Source organism: Octopus bimaculoides, chromosome 22, assembly GCF_046866305.1.
Source record: "Octopus bimaculoides isolate indiv1 chromosome 22, ASM4686630v1, whole genome shotgun sequence".
Taxonomy (NCBI): Eukaryota; Metazoa; Mollusca; class Cephalopoda; order Octopoda; family Octopodidae; genus Octopus; species Octopus bimaculoides.
The window spans coordinates 21,677,960-21,701,609 of NC_142949.1; the positions used below are offsets into that span (position 1 = coordinate 21,677,960).

At 36.4% G+C, this 23,650-nt stretch overlaps 1 protein-coding gene across 2 annotated transcripts in view; it reads left to right on the forward strand.

Annotated features, from left to right (window-relative positions):
* The window catches only part of LOC106867306 (sorting nexin-8), an 81,444-nt gene that overhangs the window by 31,815 nt on the left and 25,979 nt on the right, over positions 1-23,650 (forward strand). For both annotated transcript variants that reach the window (XM_089339804.1, XM_089339805.1), the window contains exons 4-7: positions 6,108-6,301; positions 9,810-9,927; positions 17,605-17,726; positions 20,070-20,150. In XM_089339804.1, the coding sequence (XP_089195930.1) occupies positions 6,108-6,301; positions 9,810-9,927; positions 17,605-17,726; positions 20,070-20,150 (515 nt within the window). The remainder of the gene's footprint in view (positions 1-6,107; positions 6,302-9,809; positions 9,928-17,604; positions 17,727-20,069; positions 20,151-23,650) is intronic.

Below are 23,650 nucleotides of genomic sequence, written 5' to 3' on the forward strand. Positions count from 1 at the left end.
GTGTTGCGGAGCAAGTCGTCCATATTTGTTTAATTTTTCTCTATTATGTGCATATGTGCATCCATAGATTTCTAATGAAGTAATAGGCAGTGAAGAGAAGCCGTCATAAAAAAACTTTTAACTACCTGTATTCCTTTCTCCCCCTCTCTCTACCTCTTCCTCTCTCGCTCTCTCAAACGCATACACATGCAAGTACACAATCATTCAGTAAAATGTAACTCATGTTCGTCAATGTTTTGTAAATATACCACGATTTTCACTAGGGTGTTAGGGTTAGGATTAGTGTTACGGTTACGGTTTTAGGATTAGGTTTAGGATTAGGGTTGGGTAATCGTGCGGGTGTTAATCTGAAAAATTACAGATATGTGAAAAGTACTGACCCTGCCATCTATTATAACTTTTGTTGTTCTGTTTAATATATACATAGATTATGCCTCCAAAGAAGAGAGTTTGCTGGGGAAAGAAAGCAACCGGTTTAAAATGACAGCAACAGACTGCAGCAATTCACCACATTCCAGAAGCTACTTTGAACATAATGCAAAATGGTGCATCAACATCCTCTGCCCAATCTGATAGAATTCTGGCAAAACTGTGTAGCAACAGATCGCCAGCAATTGCTTCATCACAAATTGCTGTCCTAGCTCCTGCGAAAAGAGATTACCCTGCTATGTATAATCAGGGCAGCGCAAAAAGTTGTTTTGCACATGCATTTCTTTAGCCAATTAGACGGATGAAATTTACGTACGCGCAGGTGACACATGAGGTTTTTCAAGCGGGATCGTTGCTGGTGCCCCTGGACTGGCTCTTGTGTGGGTGACACATGAAATTTCTTCGAGCGAGATCGTTGCCGGTGCCCCTGAACTGGCTCTTGTGTGGGGTCGTCGTAGGATTTTCGAGCGAGATCGTTGCCAGTGACCCTGAACTGGCTCATGTGCGGGCGACACATGAAATCTTTCGAGCGGGATCGTTGCCAGTGCCCCTGGACTGGCTCATGTGCGGGCGACACATGAAATCTTTCGAGCGGGATCGTTGCCAGTGCCCCTGGGCTGGCTCTTGTGCGGGGCCGTCGTAGGATTTTCGAGCAGGATCGTTGCCGGTGCCCCTGGACTGGCTCTTGTGCAGGAGACACACGAGGTTTTTCGAGCGAGATGAGCATGGCCGTTGCCAGTACCGCCTGACTGGCCTTCGTGCGGGTGGCACGTAAAAGCACCCACTACACTCTCTGAGTGGTTGGCGTTAGGAAGGGCATCCAGCTGTAGAAACTCTGCCAAATCAGATTGGAGCCTGGTGTTGCCATCTGGTTTCACCAGTCCTCAGTCAAATCGTCCAACCCATGCTAGCATGGAAAGCGGACGTTAAACGATAATTTATATGATGATTAATAATTTTACGCAAAACAGCCTTCAGACTTTCCTATTAATTTCATCGTCTTTTGAATTATGAACATATTTATATCATAAGGGTTTTTTTGTTGTAAGGCTTTTTTTTTAGTTGATTTTCACCTAGCAAGATTTATCGTAGATGGCGTAATAAGTCACACCCAGACAAGGTTTGGTTATACTGCTAGTATAATGTATATATAATATACATGTATATGATATATATATATATATATATATATAATGTATATTTAATATATATACTGCTAGTGTGTATGTGTATATATATATATATATATATATATATATATATATATATATATATATAGTGTGTGTGTGTGTTTGTCCCCCCTTCAGTGCTTGAAAACTGATGTTGGTGTGTTTACATCCCTGTAACTTAGTCGTTCGGCCTAAGAGATCGATAGAATAAGTACTAGGTTTACAAAGAATAAGTCCTGGGGTAAATTTGATCAACTAAAGGCGGTGCTCCAGCATGGCCACAGTCAAATGACTGAAACAAGCTAAAGAATATAAATATGACTAGGATGTTAGAAACACCTACATTTCTAGAAATAAGAGCTAAAATACGCTAACGCTGTAGTCAAAGCACATAATTGTGTACATATATATATATATATATATACACTGGTAGGAACTATAATCGCCCGAAAGCATCAGTTGAGAATTCCTTATACTGATGTCAGTTTTGGCAATTTTCATTGCCTCATCAGTAAAGACTGGCTCGACTTCAGCAGATTCCGGACTGAATTCTCTATCACTATAAGAATTTATGGATGATTTAGCAAATCACTAATGTGTACATAATTACGATTTTCCTTTTTGGTAAACATTGCATACTACTGTCTATATTAATTTTATGTATACACATTCGTGATTTGCTAAATCATCCATAAATTCTTATGACGAGGCAATGGAAATTGCTGAAACTGACGTCAATATAAAGAATTCTTGATCAGTGTTTTCGGGCGATTATAGTCCCTACCAGTATATATGTATACAATTGTTTTGATTACAACATTAGAGCATTTTATCTCTTATTTCTAGCAATGTAGGTGCTTCTAACACCCTAATCATATTTAGTGACAGCTATGGTTTTCCTTTTTGGTAAACCTTACCTGTATTTCAAATAAAAGATTACATTTTGGAGGCACAAAACAACTAAATGATTTGACGGATGAAGCAACAGCAATAGCAGTGTCATTGGAAATGAGCAGCTTCTGCAGAATGCAAATGTAAACATACATATTTATATATAAATGTATCATATATGATAAGTTTCTTTTAGTTTCCAGCTACCAAATTCCCTCAGATGGTTTTGGTAATCCTAGAGCTTTAGTAGGACACTTGTCCAGGGTGTCATGCTGTAAGACTGAATCCAAAACCACATGGTTTGGAAGCAAACTTCTTAATCACACAGCTATGTTGCATCTATTATGTGATAATTTATGTTATAATTTCTTTCATAGGCACAAGGCAACATTCAAAGAAGTAGGGTTACTTAATTAAATCATGATGTGTATTTAACTGGTACTTTATTTTATTAACCTCCAAAGGGTGAAAAGCAAAACTGATCTCCATAGGATTTGAACTCAGAACAAACAAAGCTTTAACTGAATGCCACAAAGGTAGTTTCTACACTGTCACTATTGTAATAATGATATTCTCTGTATTGTTAATAATCTTTAAAGCCTATTGTAAAACTGTCGTAAAACTAATGATGTGATAATAGAATAAAATATGTAACTGAAAACAATAAAACCATTTATAAATTGATTTTTCCTTGTTCATAACTCTTGACTTTTAGTGATCATTTCTTATCTTTTGAACTTTTATGCTTCAAAGTTTAATATGTCAGTGCAATACCAGAGGGATTTCCTTAGCAGTTGTGTATAAGTTATTTTGTCTTTTTGTTATTAGGCTTTCTTTAACAAGGTCAGTTAAAGGTTGTTGTAATTATCTGTGTGGCCAACTCTATCAGTGAAAAATAATTGCATGATAGAGTCACTAGCTTGCTATAGCTGTTCAGGCATAGAGAAGTTGTAGCTTGGGACACATAAGGTAGCTGCAACTGTAGACATGCTTATTATTAAGTTGGTGAGGTGACAGCATTGATAACACATCAGACAAAATGCTTAGCATTTCAGCCCTTTGTGTTCTGAGTTCAAATTCCACTGAGGTCAACTTTGTCTTTCAACCTGTTGGGGTTGTTAAAATAAAGCACCAGTCTAGAGAGTGATGTAATCCCCTAAAATTGCTGGCCTTGTGCCAAAAGTAGAATTATTGATATCATTATCTATCACATACTTTTCAGTCTAGCACATTTCCCTACCTATCCACCTTTCCTTTGGTCAGCCCAAAGGCTATATTAGAAGACACTTGCCCAAGTTGCCATGCAATAAGACAACCTGGAATCATGTGGTTGGAAAGCAAACTTCTTACCACACAGCCATGCCTGCGCCTATATATGTGAATGTATGTATGTCTACCAAATTGTACTCACAAAGCTTTGGTTGGGTTTGAGCTATTGTAGGAGACACTTGCCTGAGGTATGCACTGCAACTGAACCTGAAACCACATGGTTGGGAAGCAAACTTTCTAGCAATGCAACCATACCTTTGCATACAGTGTGTGTGTGTGTGTGTGTGTGAGAGAGAGAGAGCAGATACAGTTGATAAAAAAATAGAGATTAATCATTCAAAACTTTTTTTTTTGTATCTAACTTCCTCCAAGACCTATATAAAATTTTCAGTGCATGGCAGTTTGGTAAGAAGCTTGCTTCCCAGCCAAACCATTCCAGGTTCAGTCCCTGCATAACTACTTGGACAAGTGTCTTCTGTAGTTTTGGGCTGCCCAAAGTCTTGTCAGTGGAATTTGTAGATGGGAACTGAAAGAAGCCTGTTGTGTGTGTCTTTGTTCTTTACAATTGCTTGACAACTGCTGTTGGTTTATTTACATCCCCATAACTTAACAGTTCAGCACAAGAGAATGATAGAAAACACTACAAGCCTTAAAAAAAATAAGTATTGGGGTCAATTCATTCAACTATAACCCTTCAAGGTAGTGCTCCAGCATGGTTGCAATTCAATGAATGAAACAAGTAAAAGATACAAGACTGTGATCAGGATTTCTGGTATTTATGTTGTGTAAAGACATTCGAGCGAGATCGTTGCCAGTGCCACTGGACTGGCTCCTGTGCAGGTGGCACATAAAATACACCATTTTGAGCATGGCCATTGCCAGTGCCGTGTGACTGGCCCTCGTGCCGATGGCACGTAAAAGCACCCACTACACTCTCGAAGTGGTTGACATTAGGAAGGGCATCCAGCTGTAGAAATTCTGCCAAATCAGATTGGAGCCTGGTGTAGCCATCTGGTTCACCAGTCCTCAGTCAAATTGTACAACCCATGCTAGCATGGAAAGCGGACGTTAAACGATGATGATGATGATATTCATCTCAGTAAGGGTTTAGTACCCTTTATCCAACATTAAACCTCAAAATATCATGAAATGACCCCATCAAAATTATATCTTCTCAGATGGTTTATCAGTTTTAGATGTCTGTGGTGTCCTGTAATCCACTTATGATTACTTAGACTGCTTGAACCAATGAGAGAGCCTCTATCTGGTTATTTCACCTGCTAGAAATAGCAGGTAGATTCCTTCAAATCACACCTTATCATGTTAAAAAAGAACATGTTAGACCTGTTAATTCAGGCTGAGTCTGATTGAACAGGCCTGTAATCAATTTTGACTACTTAGACATTCTCTGAGTAGTCTCTCGTTGGCTTTTATAAGGCCAACGTAGGTACAATTAGTTTACCATTGAAAGATGGTGAATCATCAATTAATTGTATGAGTAAAGCTGCAGTAAACATGGAGTAGCAAATCAAATCTTTTCAGTGTTCTGTATTCTGAATTCGAATTCTACCAGAGCTGATTGTATTTTTCATAATTTTTATGTCTGCTTTCCATGCTGGCATGGGTTAACCATTCCAGCATGGAAACAAGCTGGAGAACTGTCTTGCTCCACTGTGTCGATTTTGGTATGTTTTCTACAACTGATGTCTTTCCTAACACCAACTGCTTTACATGTGTACTTGGTGCATGTTTTCATGACACCAATACTAGTGAATTTGCCTTGTAACTTACTAAACTAAATAAACTCCTTGGCTGAGGGGGGAGAATAAGAGTGGTTGCTTTATGAAAGATGTTGAAAGGTTAACGTATGATCAGACCCTGACAGGTACTACTGTTCCAGGTCAGAACACACCTGGGTGTAATGGTAATTAAGGGATAACTTCATCCTCCCCACAAATCCAGAACTCCCAAACATAAGCCTCATCACTGGATGCAGTTTAATGCAGCTTGTTGCAGTGAGCTGGCAGAATCGTAAGCATGTTGGATGAAATGCTTAGCAGTATTTTGGCCGTTGCTACATTCTGAGTTCAAATTCAGGATTAATTAAATAAGTACCAGTTATGCACTGGGTTGATGTAATCGACTAATCCTCTCTCCCAGCATTTTGTCCATCTTGATGGTCTGAGTTCAAATTACGATGTGGTCAACTTTGCCTTTCATCCTTTCAGGGTCGATAAATTAAGTACCAGTTGAACACTGGGGTCGATATATTCCCCTCCCCCAAATTTCAGCCCTTGTGTCTATAATAGAGATGATTATTATTATTATCTTTTCAATTTTCAATTTCAGAACTACCCAAACCCACACTCGGTGATTTAGCTGATTTGAAAGCTTTCTGCATTCATTTAAGACGAGACATGTCTCCAACAATTCTTAATTATACATACTCTGAGTTGTATGACCTCGAAAACATTAAAGTTGAACTGGTGCCTGAAAAGAAAGGTTTAATATTAAAACATGTTGAATATGAAATCACAAGCCAGGTAATTATTTTATTTCTCCTTTTTTTAATCAGCATCATCAATATCACAACATCCACTTTTCCCTTTTCTAAAGTTGGATGCCTTTTCTGTTGCCAACCCTCACCTGTTGCCAAATGAGGTGGTATTTTCCTATAGCTGGACATATTTTTACAGAAGATTGGGAATGAATGACACTGTTTGTAAAATGGTGATATTCATGTACAACTATTTTATAATGTGAAGACAAGGAAACATGAAAACACACACACACACACACACACACACACACACACACACACACACACAGAGGCTTCTTTCAGTTTCCATTTTCCAGATCCACTCAGCAGGCTCTTTAGTCAGGCTGGAGCTGTGGTAATAGGCATTTGCCTAAGGTGCCATGCTGTGGGGTTGAACCTAAAACTATGTAGTTGGAAAGCAAACTTCTTACACAGCAACGCTTGTGCCTGTGTATATGTATGAAAGAAATTTTCCATATCATACCTTCACCCTACCTGCTTTAATCTTATGCTTAAAAATGGACAGATATTTACTTTTTGTCATTTAAAACCGGGCATCTCCTGATTTCAGCTTCACCAAAGATTTCCCCCACTAGCTTCACCAACATTTTCAATAATCTTTTTATTCATGGTTTGTTTTTCTCTTCTGCAAACATTGACTTACAACAGACATTCAAACTGAAGATCAGATGAATCAGTTTCAATAGGAGGACTTACAGAGATCATGAGTTGTGTCACTTTCTCCTCAGAAAATTGTATGAAAGTTATATTACTACTTCTCAAATAATACATCCCCTAATATAATGCAAAAAGTGATTATGTGGGACCAGGATAGTTGTACAACAGTATTGCAAACATTGCAAATCCAGGCAGCATGGAGGAAAGATACTTCAAGTGGTATATATAAGCAACACTGTGTCTCTGCTTGTCTGTTTCTTGTTCTCTCTTCACAAATAATAATAATGATAATAATAATAACCACTATCAATAACGAAGGGACAACTGGCACCAGCAATTTAAGTGAGGAAGATCAGAAGATCTTAGATGAGTAAAGAAGTAAGAAAAAGATTGCCAACATTAAAAGGTACCAACAGAAGGAAACTTCTAGAAATGACTAGGAAAGTAGATTCTTTTCTACTCTAGGCACAAGGCCTGAATTTTTTTTGTGGGGGAGGGGGTCGGTTAGATTGACCTCAGTATGCAACTGGTACTTAATTTATCGATCCTGAAAAGCAAAGTCGGCCTTGGTGGAATTTGAACTCAGAACGTAAAGACAGACGAAATGCCCCTTTGCATTTCACCCAGCATGCTAACGTTTCTGCTAGCTCACCACCTTTAGGAAAGTAGATTCTGTTATCAGTAGGATAGATACTAACAATATAGGTGACACTAACTTATTGATCTATGCAGGAGAGATAGTAGTTACTAGAAGATTAAATATTCCATCAGGAAAGATTAGAAAAGAGCAAATGTGGAAAAGGAGACTACAAAATAAAGTGAAGACTTTAAGACAAGATCTGAGTAGAATAGAAGCCTGGAAACTGAAATCTTCTCTTGAGAAAACATACTTAGTCAAAGAAAAAGGATTTGGGGCAATCATAGAAGAGTTGAAACAGCGTATCATAGCAGTAGCAGGTAAGCTTTCTGGATATAAGAAAAGAATAGATCAGTATCAACAGAATAGATTTTTCTGAGACAGACCAGAAGAGATTTTATAATTAAATAAATAGTGAAGAAAGTACTGAAGATGAGAAACCTAATGCAGAAGAAGCTAGAAAGTTCTGGAGTAGTATTGAGATAAGCCAGTCAGTCATAATGGAGATACAGTATGGTTAAAGAAAGTGAATGAAGAAGTAGTGAGTGAGAAGTAGCCAGATCTAAGACTAACTAGTGCATTAATGAGTAAAGTGTTAGGAGAAATGCTGAATTGGATGGGCCCAGGACCAGATTTAGTTCAAGGGTACTGGTTAAAAAAATTTATAGTCTACATGGGAGGCTGAGGGAACAGGATTGCCTTAATTGCCTATATCTATATACAAAACATATAAGCACAGGTGTGGCAGTGTGATAAGAAGCTTGCTTCCCACTCCCACTGCGTGGCACCTTGGGGAAGTGTCTTCTACTATATAGCCTCAGGCTGACCAAAGCATTGTGAGTGGATTTGGTTGATGGAAACTGAAAGAAACCATCATGTATGTGTGTGTATATATATATATATATATATATGTGTGTGTGTGTGTATGCTTGTGTTTGTACCCCCGTCATCGCTTGACAACTGATGCTGGTGTGTTTATGTCCCCATAACTTAGTGGTTCAGTAAAAGAAACCGGTAGAATAAGTACAAAGAATAAATACTGGAGCTGATTTCCTTGACTAAAACCCTTTAAGGCGGTGCTCCAGCATGGCCATAGTCAAATGACTGAAACAAGTAAAAGAATAAAACAAAATATATTCATACACAATTATTATACAAGAAATATATTTATACACTTAAAATACGACTTCTATCAACTTTAACTAACAAAGTGGATGCTTAAAACTCTTTGTGATTTACACACATATATCCAACACATGCACACACACATTGGAAACACACTTTTTTTGCCACCAAGGTGATGAACATTTGGGAGAAGAGCCTGAGGGAGTAATCTAAAACCATAGGGATAGGATGAAATCAATTTCAAATTACCTCTGAGGGTAATTTGAAATATATTTCATCCTTGCCTCTCCCTCTTAATATGAATATAATTTCAAGTTACTAAGAGGTCAACTGAATGTGATTGAAATAATCTGAAATTGCTACACTAGTATAATTTGAAAAAAAAAAAAAAAAATGTATCTGGTATGGTTGTTTAGTATGTTATATGCCTCAGAAAATACCTCATGATCCCTGTTGTTTCTATCATAATAAGCAACCCTGTTGAAGATTATTTTATGTAACCCATTAACTTTTAGACTGGCCTTATCCGGCCAAAATATTCTGCCTGTCTTATGTTTAAACTGGCCAGATCTGGCCTCTTATAATATACAATGTCATTCCAAAAGTATACAACCACATCATCAAAATTTCTAAGCTATAAGATAATGTATGAATAATTCAAAACAATATTAATAAACATTTGACAGAGTAATCTGAATGCTAAAGGCTTAAATGAAAGAGAGATTAGCACTACAATAAAATAATGAAAGAAATATTTACTGAGTGAGTGTGTACTATTAGACAAAGGATACAAAGGAAAATCATAGTCGAAAAATTTACACAAATTATCTAATGTTTGTTAAAAGGCAATTACATTGTTGGAAAGCCATTTTAGCTATCCTAAAAACACAAAATACTGATTCGTTTTCATTAAATGTGTCGGTCTTTCTGCTGGTATCAATAGAATAAGTACCAGTAACAACATTAGGCAAATTTAAATCCTTTACACTTTACCTCAAAATTTGTGGCCTTATGCCTTAATCAAATATCAATAATATATATAGTTTTGACTTTTATATTGTTTTAATTTCAGAAATTTCATAGTACAGTTCTACGTCGATACAATGATTTCTTAGTAATCAACGAAATGTTAATGATGCGGTTTCCTTACCGAATGATCCCCAGGTTACCTCCAAAGAAAATGATGGGCGGTAAGTGTCTTGGTTTGTTTTATTTTTTGTTGTTGTTTTTTATTCCTTTGAAATCATGGCTGAATGATAGAGATGTTAGTGCACCAGTTTTTCTGTCAGTCTTCAGCATTCTTAATTTGAATATTGTTATTTTTTTATCTCATGGTTAATGATATCGGTGCTAATTGTGTACAGAAAAGTCAGGTTGACCTTGTACCAATGTTAGATCTCACTATTACTAAGCTGTTGTTGTTTAGCCCCAATTTAGCCTTGAGCAGGCAGACCTAAGATCAAACTCAACTAGAACAGCTGAGACCATGCTGTCTTTTTAGGAACAACTAAGTTTACATTATGTTTGTTAAAATGTAACTACATTGTTGGAAAGCCATTTTAGCTGTCCTAAAAACACAAAAACTAATTCACTTTTTATTTCTTGTGGAACCCAGAATTTTTATTGCCCCATGGTATATGATGGTGATGCTTGTTTACAGTTAGCAAGTGATGTCTAGACAAGGAGACACAAGCACAAACACACACGCACACACACACGCACACACAATGAGCTTCTGCCAGTTACTGTGTCCCAAATCTAATCAGCAAAATCTGAGTGATCCCAGAATATAATAGAAGGCACTTGCCCAAGGTACCATACAGTGAGACTGAACCTGAAACCACATGGTTGGGAAGTGAATTTCTTAATGATACAACCATGCCTGTAGTTATTTTTATGAATTAACTGCTAAGATATCCTAAGTTTACTATTGTTCTTAATTTCTGACCTGTACACACTGGTACTGGTTGATGTGCTACATAAAGTATTATATCATATTATCAGATTGTTTAGATATATTGCAGTTATATTTTTTTTAAATACGTAATTACATTGTTGTAGCTAATTAATTTCTTGCTTTCTTGCAAACAATTGTGTGAGTAAATATTCCTGAGAGAGCTTGCAAAGATCAGGGACACTAATCCACTTCAACCCTTGATTAGCTTTTTAAAATAGAAGTAAAAAGTAAAAGTTTTTTTCACATTGTCATTTAATGTCCATTTTCCGTGCTGGCAGGGGTTGGACATCTTGACAGGAGCTAGCAAAGCTAAGGACCACACCAGGTCCCTTTGTCTGTTTTGGCTTCGCTTCTACAGCTGGATACCCTTCCTAATGCCAACCACTTCACAGAGCATACTGGGTGTTTTTTACATGGCATCATCACCAGTGCTTTTTACTACTTTTTACATTGCACTATCACCAGTACTTAACATTTTCTACAAATTTATTCTACATATTGAACTCAGATGAATTGTAGGTTTGTTGATAGAGGCCAAAAGAGCAATAATTGATATTTGCTCTTAACAAGTTCTGATTCCACTCATTTGTATCTCGAACTAGATTTTATCCTTCAGAATTAATTTTTAAAAGACAAAAACTACTGATCTCAATAACACTCAGATTTTGTTACAGTTTGGGCTAGGCCTCTGCTCTGATAATATTGCTCCATGCAGATGCCCAGAGAACACAATCTCTCAATCCATTCTGCTTGTGGTATTAATCTATTGTCAGTCAAGTTCTAATTTTGGTTACAATTCTATCATCAATTTTTATGCTTTAAAGTCTAGACCAAGTCAGTAGCAATCAAAAGTATTGGCTCTAGTAACAAGAATTTTTGTTCTTTTTCAAATATTTGCATACCAGACTGTTGTCTTGTAACATCATTGAGAGAAAAATCTGAAGGCTACCTGTGGAACATGAACCCACATCTCTTGTAGATATGGCAGGTGTTCTACTGCTGGACCAAAGTAATTCTTCAAATTTCTCTATTCATTTTAGAAACTTTATTTCTATGAGGGAGAATTAATTGTTGCTGACATCATAGGAGCTTTTTATCAACTTTTGAATTCCACCATTCTAAACAAGAATTGTTTCAGGGGTTTTTTTTTTCTTGTCAAATAAACACACACACTATATATTCATTCTTCACTCGTTTATTATTGTTCTTATTTTATCTATGTCCATTGTCTAGAAAACTTTTATCACACACCTGTAACCTCTTCAGTAGCTCTTCCATCCCATGTGTCTCCTCCTGTTCTGTTTAGTTCATTCGGTCTTTCTCTGTGCATGCATTTAAATCTGTGTGTGTGCATGCGTGTACACATGTCTGTGTTTGCTTACTATATCATTTGTATCCATGTCCTTTATATAGTTTTTTTCTCGTGTTTATTTACTTTATCTCTTTTTTCATTTCATCTTAAGTATTCGTATGTGTGTCTTTTGTGTGTATACGGGTTTATGTACTATACAGTTTGTATCTCTCCCACTTCTGTCTTTAGTCATCATGTTGCGTAGTGTGGTAGTGGGGGGGGGGGTTTATTGTTCCATTCGGTACTGTCATCGGCTGCACTAAGTTCTAATGTCTTCTTTGGCATGGATGTCCTTCCTAATGCCGACCACTTCACAGAGTGTTACTGGGTGCTTTTTTACATGACACCAGCATGGGTGGGGTCACCAAGTACCTGCAAGACAAGACCTCACAACTGAATGGGGTTATAGAATTGAGGGATAAGAAACTAAAATAGAGGGACAGGAGTAGGTGTCTTGCTGAAAAGACAAGGTACATGGTGAATATCAGAGACAAACTAGGATTGAGGAAAAGGTAGATATGTAGGTCAGTGTGCTAGAGTGAGAATATTATTAGAGGTACGGAATGAATTGGATGCAGAGAATATCAGTTGAGTGAAGGAGGGAAATAGTTTCATGCAGAAAATTTGTAAAGTGAGTTGTGAGTTGCAGTTAGAAAGTGAGTTTGCTAAAATGGATGTATTTTTTCAATTTTGCTGTTTTCAGACCTAGTTAATTTCAAAAGTACAAACCACAGGGACTTGAGTTTTGGCACATTTCTTGTAGGTATAGAACTAAATAAATCTTGAGGTTTTGGGACATGACACCATTTCAGTAATATTTTGATAGACTATTTAAAATAGCTATAAACGGTAGAATTTCGGATCAGGACACCCATATAAGTGGGATTTTTCTCCATTTTGACTATAAAATTTTCACCTTTCTATTTTCTAATAATTATCTGACCTATCCCCATCGATTTTATATCAAAATAAAGATAAAACATTCCTCTTCATGATTGAATTACATGTGTCTCCTCCTGTTCTGTTTAGTTCATTCGGTCTTTCTCTATGCAGACATTTATATCTGTGTGTGTGTGTGTGTGCATGCATGCACACAACTTGAATTACAGCAACTTCGTTATATCTAAGCCCTTATTTTTTCTGTAAAAACCTATTTTCACATTAAATGAGTCAACTTCCAGTACGAATGTTTACGTTTTGTATGTCTTTTTTTAACAAAAAAAGTTTCTAAATAATTCTGGAAACAATCTACTCATACAATTTACACACCCACTAAAGTTTATTTTTATTTTTGCGAAAAAAAGTGCGTAAATTACATGGGTTTTTACAGTATGTCTATGAGCAAACACTTTCAAAGATGAAGCCTTGTCACATTGAATCTACCTGGGTGTGTAAATTGTATGAGTAGATTGTTTCCAGAATTATTTAGAAACTTTTTTTGTTAAAAAAAGACATACAAAACGTAAACATTCGTACTGGAAGTTGACTCATTTAATGTGAAAATAGGTTTTTACAGAAAAAATTTTGGAAAATATATGTTAAAATGAGATGACAGTGTTATTTTCATTTTTGGGTAATTTAGATGACAATTTATTCACTGCACCCTGTACATGGATGGGTGGATGGATATGTGTATATATATATATATATACATATATATATGTATATATATCTCATTGTATATATATGAGTATATGTATGTGTATATTTACACGCATGTTAATATGTATATAATGTGATAGAGAGAAAGAGAGAAATATACTTTCAAAGCAGTGACTAAAACAAATTTAACATCTTGAATTATCACTAACTTTAACAGCTCTGTAGCAACTGACCTTAAGAATATGATACAATTTCAACCAGCCAAATAATAAGATACTTTTCCCCCCCTCTAACCAAACCTCCAAAATGTACCACACACACCCTTACACATGCATGCACACAGAGAGAAAGAGAGAGAGAGATGCTTTCAAAACAATAACTAAAGCAAAATTGACTTCAGCAGCTGTGTAGCAACTGACCATAAGAATACAGCTTCAACCACCCCAGAAAAAAGACTTCTTTCTTTCTTTTGTCTCTCCCCCCCCCCCCCCCCAACCAAGCGTCCATAAATTTACCACACATATACTTACACACACATACACATACACACATGCACACACATATATGCATCACATATTGATAACAAAAGAACATTTTCTTACCCATTCAACTCTAGATTTTTTCAACTAACACCCACACACGCACACACATACATACATATATATTAGGTTGTCTCACATGAAATGTCCTATTATAAATGGGTTTTTTATGAGTCATCTAGAAATGGATTTTAATGAGTTTCTGTGTATATGCTTGTGTTTACTCTCAAGTCTTCTTTTTCTAGACAATACTATTATTCAAAATTGCTACACACAGCTCTTATGACAACTGAACAATACCAAGTGATTTTCTTGTACGAATACAAGTTGGGTCACTCTGCCACCAAAGCTCTATGGACCATCAAGTGGGGTTTTGGTAATGATTCTGTTGATATTAGAACTGTTCAGAGATGGTTCCATAGATTTCGTTCAGGAAATGAAAGCCTTAAAAATGAACCAAGAGGGAGACCAAAATCAGTTATCTGGCATGAGGAATTGAATGCCTTGGTTAAACGAATTCCGCGAACAATGGTACGAAAAATCGGATCAGAGCTCCAGACATCTCCCACAACTGCTTCTTGACACTTGAAGAAGCTTGGAAAAGTCAAAAAATATGAGATTCGAAGAAACAGACACCTTACAGTACGTTTCATGTTGATTTCTCGGTTGGAAAGAGAACCATTTTTGTACTGACTCATTATGTGCTTTGAGAAATGGATACTCTTTGATAACAGCAGGAGGACAAGACAATAATTAGACACAGGAGAGTCACCAAAACACTACCCAAAGCCACCATTGCATCCTAAAAAATTGATGGTCACTGTATGGTGGTCAACAAAGGGGGTTATTCATTATTCATTTTTGCAACAAAGAAAAACTATAACAACAACATCCTGTTGCCAGGTAGTTGATTGTATGCATCATCATCATCATTTAACGTCTATTTTCCATGCTGGCATGTGTTGGACGGTTTGACTGAGGTTTGGAGGCTCCAATCTGATTTGGCAATGTTTCTACAGCTGGATGCCCTTCCTAACACGAACCACTCTGAGAGTGTACTGGGTGCTTTTTACGTGCCACTGGCACAGGAGCCAGTCAGGCGGGCCTGGAACCAATCACATTTGGATAGTGTTTTTTATGTGCCACTGGCACAAGGGCCAGTCAGGGAGTACTGGCATCGGCCACATTCGGTTGGTGTTTTTTACGAGCCACCAGCATGAGAGCCAGTCGGGAGTACTGGCATTGGTCACATTCGGATGGTGCTTCTTGCGTACCACCGGCATGGGAGCCAGTCAGTGGGTATTGGCCACAGCTACGATATTGGTTTTACTTGACTCAACAGGTCTTCTCAAGCATATCATATTGCACGAAACCACAGGGGTACTCTTGTTTGGGCCAGACATGCGTGGCTACCATCTTACTTTAGTTACTGGGTCTTCTCAATCACAGTGTATCCCCAAAGGTCTCGGTCTGCTGTCATTGACTCTGTGAGGCCCAATATTCGAAGGTCATGCTTCACCACCTCATCCCATGTCTTCCTGGGTCTACCTCTTCCACAAGTTCCTTCCACAGTTAGGGAGTGACACTTCCTCACGCAGCTGTCCTCATCCATACGTAACACATGACCATACCAGTGCAATCATCTCTCTTGCACACCACATTTGATGCTTCTTATGCCCAACTTTTCTCTCAGGGCACTTACACTCTGTTGTGTATGCATATTGACATTACACATCCAGCGGGTCAAAAAATTAACAAAGAAGCAACCCAGATTAGTGACTAGAGATGGCTCAATTTTGCTTCATGATAATGCACGGCCTCACACCTCTCAAGCTACGTCCACAAGTTGCAAAGCCTGAATTAGGAAATTTTGGCACATCCTCCTTATTCTCCTGATATCTCTCCTACTGATTATCACATATTTAAACACTTCGAGTTTGCTATCCGCAATAAAACATTCTTAAATAAGGAAGAGGTAATTGAAGCTTTCAAACAGTTTATCAGATGACAAGTTCTTTGAAGATGCCTTAGAGGAACGTTGGATGAAGATCATAAATGATCAAGGATCACATTTTTTTTATTAAATAAATAAATCTTCTAAAACTTAAAAACAATTTTAATGTTTCCTTTTTCAAGTGCAACATTTCATGTGAGACAACCTAATACACACACACACACATAATGATGATGGCATAAAAGGTATAAATTTTCTGTAAAAGAATAATTTCTGATGATTCCCCAAAGTAAGATGAAAGTGCTGAATAAATAATTATCCAAAATTCTGTTTATCTCTTTTTTCTTAATATATAAAATCTGTACATCTATCTATCTATCTATCTATCTATATGTATATGTATATATATATATATATATATATATATATATATATATATATATATATATATATATATATATATACACACACACACACACACATAATATATGCTTTTCCTATAGCATCAGAGCATTGTAGGTGTCAAAATTTCCATTGCTTGAAATAAGATACTTCTAGCAATGTAGATATCTTGACACCCTTAGTCACATTTAGTGAAAACTATATTTTCTTTTATGCTAACACTCTCTGAGTGGTTGGCGTTAGGAAGGGCATCCAGCTGTAGAAACTCTGCCAAATTAGATTGGAGCCTGGTGTTGCCATCCGGTTTCACCAGTCCTCAGTCAAATCGTCCAACCCATGCTAGCATGGAAAGCGGACGTTAAACGACGATGATGATGATGAACACATTGCGCATGGCTGTTTATACTAATTTTTGTATACACATTAGCAATTCACTTAATCATCCATAAATTTTTATGGTAAATGCATATGTGCTGATGGTGGAGTAAGCGTAGAAACAGCCTAATGAGCAGTCCTTACTGAAGAGGCTACAGAAATAGCCGAAACTGAACATTCGGTATAGGGAATTCTCAAGTCAGTGTTTTTGGGCGATTACAGCTCTTGTGAGCATATATGTATGCAATTATGTGCTTTTCCTACAGCATTATAGCATTTTAGCTTCTATTTCTAGCAATGTAGGTGTCTTGGCATCCTTAGTCACATTTAGTGACAATTATATTTTCATATATATAAACAGAGAGAGAGAGTCAGTTGTGGGTGGGAGGCAGGAGATAGAATAGATAGACCAGTATCAATAAAAAATACATCATGGTATTTGTTGATATTTCTGGTTCACTTCGCCTGTGAATTTATTAATTTGAATTTTGTCTCTTATGTTGATTCCAACTGAATATGTCAACTTAAACATTGTGAAGGACTTCAAAGTTTTTTGAGTTGGAATAAATTATATATATGTATATACATAAAATAAATCTTGCAGCTTTGTAGGCTTTCAAAAAATAGTTTCTAATTGTATAAAATTTTTAAACTTTGAATCGTAAACAATTTTCCATTTCATTCCAGCCAATCGTGAATTCATTGAGCAGCGCAGGAAATCTTTACGTCGCTACCTTAACATTATTGGTCGACATCCTCGTATGCATAACGATAAGTTATTTGAATGTTTTCTTACATTTGTTGGTTCGGTAAGTCAAAATCTGTAATTTTTCTCTTCTTTCTCTCCTCCTTTCTTCCTCCCTCTTTTCTCCCCCTTTCACCCTTGTATCCATTTAAACAATTTTCTTTGCTCTAGTTACTCATCATCATCATCATCATCGTTTAACGTCCGCTTTCCATGCTAGCATGGGTTGGACGATTTGACTGAGGACTGGTGAAACCGGATGGCTACACCAGGCTCCAATCTGATTTGGCAGAGTTTCTACAGCTGGATGCCCTTCCTAATGTCAACCACTTCGAGAGTGTAGTGGGTGCTTTTACGTGTCAACCGCACAAAGGCCAGTCAGGCGGTACTGGCAACGGCCACACTCAAAATGGTGCATTTTATGTGCCACCCACACAAGAGCCAGTCCAGGGGCACTGGCAACGATCTCGCTCGCAATAATAATAATAATTCTGTGTTGTGGTAGTCATTATTTGCTTCACTTAAAGTAATGAATCGGCAGAACCACAGAGCATCAGAACAAAATGCTTTGTCACCTTTGTTCTAGTTCTTTACATTCTGTGTTCTACATTCTGTTGCGGCCAGCTTTGCCTTTCATCCTTTCAAGGTTGATAAAATAAAATACCAGTCAAGTACTAGGGATGATGGCATCAACTAACTGCTTATTCCCAAATTTTAGGCCTTGTGCCTATCTTAGAAACAATTGTTTACTCTGTTTCCTACCAGTCCATATTATATATATATATATATATTTATATATATATATATATGTTTAAAAATGTAAGGAATGGAGAAAACGGATGTTATAATTGCATACTTTATTCCTACATATGTTTCAAAGGATTACAACCTGTGTGATCCATAGGGATCTGTGATATTAAAATTGTAACCTTCTCTTCAGGGAATTCACGGGAATCATCCCTGAAGAGAAGGTTACAATTTTAATATCACAGATCCCTATGGATCACACAGGTTGTAATCCTTTGAAACATATGTAGGAATAAAGTATGTAATTATAACATGCGTTTTCTCCATTCCTTAAATTTTTAAATATACTCAAATACCCAAAATTTCAAGGAGTTCCTGCCTTAAAAACAGGAACTACACCACAGTTATTTTGTGTTCTTTGCTACATTGGTTTCTATTAACCCATTTATTCTATCCGAAGAATTTTTATTCATTAAGATAGAAGAAATACATATAATTATATATATATATATATATATATATATATATATATAAAATTATTGTTGTAAAACAATAACTGGTAACTTGGTGAATCAAATTTATATTGAGAACATTTATTCTAGATGAATGACTTTTTCTGCTTTTTCCCTATTATATCACCTTGTGATCTAAAAAGTAGATATTTTTACTTTGTTCTGTATCATTTGGAAAGAATCAATATCCTTGATTCATCTGGTAGCTCTGTCATTTCTTGTAGATGATGATTATTTCCAATTTCGATGGATGACAGAGTTGGTGAAATGTGTAACAAAATACTTGGTATTTGGCTACTTTCCAATTCCAAATCCTACCCAGGTCTACTTTGCCTTTCATTATACCAGTCAGAGTTTGGGTTCTTGTTAGCAACTTTAGTCTCAAAGTTGTTGTCGCTTACTCCAGTCCGATGACTGAGACAAGTGCAAGAATATAGGTTCCCATGTCTCAGCAGTTTATAGATTAAAATTGATCATCATTGTTGTTGCCATTGTCACCATTAACATCATAATTAACACCATTGCTTTATTGTGTTTCCCAATCACAACAGGAGTCTACTAATTTAACACAGACTAATATTATTTTAATCATTTTAGCAAGTAGACGTAACAACTGTGCTCAGGCTTTGACCTTATTAGACCACATTAGCAAGGCATACACTTCACTGTACTTGTCAAAGTTGTTATGAGAGAATCATTATGTAGATGTACAATAATGTGAGTACACCTAAAGGATGCTCATGGTTGAAGTGCCTTTGATTGTAAATCATCTCAGTGAGAGCTGACTTGCTATTAAACAACAAGAATCTACATTGTTAATTTCTTGCTACTATTTAATTTTACACAAACCATTTCATTGTTACTTAAGTTAGGCATTGCTGTGTGAGTGTCCTGTGATGTAGTTAGCCAATAAATAGTGTTTGATAATATAAGTACAAGCCTCTGAAAGAAGCACTGGGGTCAGTTCTATGATCAGCTACAGCCCTTGGAAGCAGTGCCTCCATCTGAAATGAGTAAAGAAAAGAATACATGAAGACCAAAGTTACAGATGCATGATTTCACATGTCCCATTTTTCTCTCCATGTGTTCTCTTTAAATTTTAAAATATATGAAAGGATAAAATTAATTTCAGTTTTTCCCTCTTACAGGATGTTCAGACAAAACTCCGGGAACAGTTTCGTGGGATTCCTGATGAATTCATGACCAGTAATTTGGCTGACAGAGCCAAGGTAGGTATCTAGTGTAAAACATCATGCTTTAATGTTTTGTTCAGGGACCCTTATTTAATTACCTGTTTTGTGAAAGGTTGTAATTGTTATTGTTGCTAGCTGGCTGAATCATGAGTACACTGACAAACTATTCAGTAGAATTTCTTCCAGTTTTACTTTCTGAGTTCAAATTCTGCCATTGTCAACTTTACCTTTCATCCTTCCAAGGTTAATAAAATGACCATTTACAGAGTCATGTGATAGAGAAAAGGGGGAAGACGGAGAGAAAAAAAAAATTGAGAAGTAAACAAATAAAATAAAGTGGGGAGGAAAGAAAATTCACTAACAATGTTCTTCTCAATACGTGTGAGGTATGAGTTAAGATGATATTTTGCACTTCCTGCATGGATGATAAGCTAGGGATCATTCTTAAATAATTTTCAATTCCTTTTTTGATCATTTCCAAGTGCTCCTTCAATCATTGGTCTTGCGATACCACATCTTTTCGATTTCAATTAGCAAATCTTATATTTTCTGAGCTTATCAAATTCTTTTGCTGAGATATTATGGTCACAGGGTATGCTCATGTCAATAAATAGACTTAATTGCTTTTGTCTTTCACAACAATATCTGGTTTATCTGCCTTTATGGTCTGGTCTGGTCTGTACATACTGGGAAGTCCCAAAGAATAGTTACATTTTCTCCCTCAGTTACAGCCTCAGTGGGGTGCTTGTACCATTTGTCAGAAGTTTTGATTTTATAATGCCGACACATTATCCAATGTAGACATTGGCCAACGCCGTCATGTCTTGATTTGTACTCTACAGGTGCTAAAACCTTACACCCAGAGATTAGGTGGTCAACTGTTTCTATCCTATAGTTGCAGTATTGGCACTTTGGGTCTACACCATTTTCATCACATTAGGTCAGTAACCTCTGATCTGGGGTAGCCAAGATAAAGCCTTGACTCTCTGCCTTTACCCCTGAGCTCTGTAGCCACTGATGGGTGTGCTTCTGGTCTACATCAACTTGTTTGCTACGGGCCACATATTTGCCATGCAGAGGTTTTTGTTCCCACCTATCATCCAATTGTTCGAGCGCATTTTACTTTGCTATTGATTTCACCTTCTTTTCCAACAACATTTGCTATACTTACCTCATGCTGTTCAACCTGAGTATTATGCATCAACTCACTTGAAAATTTTTTGTTCTCCTTCATAACAGAATGGAGCTTTAGCATCCAGTGGTTAGATGTTTCAAGATATTTTGTCAGTCCAGTTCTGGTGGCTTTGTAAAAGATTTTATATTGGATCAAGCCTCGACCTCTTTGAGCTCTGGGAAGGTAGAGACGATCTGCGTCTGCCTTTGGGTGGTGCATCTTATTGCAAGTCAGCAGCTTACAGGTTTTCCTATCAGTCTTCCTTATTTTGCTCATATTCCACTTCAACACATGGAAACTGTAAATAACAAGTGGAACTGCTAAGGAATTCATAGCTAACACCTTGTTACGTGCATTTAACTTGAATTTTAGGACTGCTCGAACTCCCCTGTAATACTCCTTCCTGATCTTCCCTTTCATGCTTGCATGCTGAATGCCAGAGCCCTCATTTATTCTGAGGTACTTGTAAGTTTGTTCCTCCTCAAGTTCTTTTATGACTGAATGTGAGATCTTCAGTTTCCCTTTCTGGAAAGTGGCCTTGGCGCATTTATCAAGACTAGATTCCATCCCAATGTCATCACTGAATGCTTTCACAGAACATAGTAATCCTTCAAGCTCATTATCGTCTTTACCATAGAGTTTTAAGTCATCCATATAAAATAGATGACTTATTTTCTTATCACCAATTTTATATCCATACCCTGTTTTGTTAAGTTCACTTGTAAGGGGTATTAGGGCTATGCAGAAAATTAAAGGTGAAAATGAGTCACCTTGGAAAATGCTGCAGTTGATATTAGTATTTTTTGTGGTCAGTACTCCATTAGAATAGTATAATTGGAGATTTGTCTCCCACATTGACATGTTGTACTTCAGGAAGTTTGAAATTACTACAGGAGAAATTTTGAAGATATCCAGCAATTTCAAGACCTTTTTATAATCAATCCATCCAGAACTGAGATTTCTGCATTTGTTAAGACAGTTCTCAATAATATTAATATGCCAGTTTGTTTTTTGTATGTACTTGACGCATGTGTCATGCTTAATGAAAAAAAATTTTGTTGCTTAAATAAAAATTCTTAACTAGATCACTTATAATTTCTGGAAGAGATTTGAAACCACTACCTATGTGTTGTATTACTACTTCTCAACACCCATGCCTACTGGGCCACCAAAGCAGCAATGATTTTAATGAGAAAATTAAGATACTTAAATTTGATGTGTGTTAGGTAAAGGAGAGAGGGAGTGGCTGATAGGTATTTGATTTCCTTTCTACAATTAGACTGAAATTGACCCCTGGCTATTAAAGGCCCAACTACAAACGCACACACACATGCATTTGTTTTAGGTCTTCTACCCGTTTGAATTCGGTCATACACCAGATAACATGGTAAGGCTTATGTTCTGAAATTTAAATTTTGAATTTGTTTTAATTATAATATTACACCTCAGCTAAAAAGACATCTTTTGGCTTTCAAATTCAACCGTTTCTTTCTCTTTCTGTATTTTTTGTTATGTCACAATTTCTCTGTTTTGGTCAGGATTTTTCCAATTTCTTTTTTCTTGTATCAAGTAATGGACGAAAACATTTAAAAGAAAAATTAAATACATAGAGCCAAAGGAAATCAAAAATATTAATTCTATTTTTTCCCTTTCCTTAATACTAACAATGGCATAGTATGAGAGAGATTTGGCTGTTATTTCTAGCAAATTGAACAACCACACAGAGTTGTTCAATTGGCTCATTTATTGATGTGTATAAGTAAACAAAAACTAAAAGACAAACACACACATATATATGAATGTGTGTGTGTGTGTGTGTGTGTGTGTGTGCGCGATAAGTGTAGCGTGGTGGAAATAAACACAATTTTCTCTTTTTATGTTTTTTGTTAAGTTAGAATTCCTCTGTTTTGGTCAGGATTTTTCCAATTTCTTTTTTCTTGTATCAAGCAATTGATGAAAACATTTTTAAAAAATTAAATTTACAGAGCCAAACAAAATCAAAAATATTAATTCTATTTTTTCCCTTTACTTTTTACTTTCCTACAATATAATTAATTATCGTATCCTATATACTGTGTCCTTGCATATTAGGTGAGTATTTCAGAAATATTTTCACCTTTTAAACAAAAGCTAATACATTTGTATACGTTTATCAATTGAAACACTCTGAATCATTTTGGAGATTTATTGTTTTGATAACAAGTTTTAAAATATGGATACTCACGAGAGACGCAGCATATCCTACAGCATAGGAGGGAAAGAAATCGGCACAGGATAGAACAAATGAGCCAGGACCAAAGAGAAGTGTATTTTCAAAATAAGAGAGAGATCAAAAGAATCAAGAACACATGAGTCAAGAGCA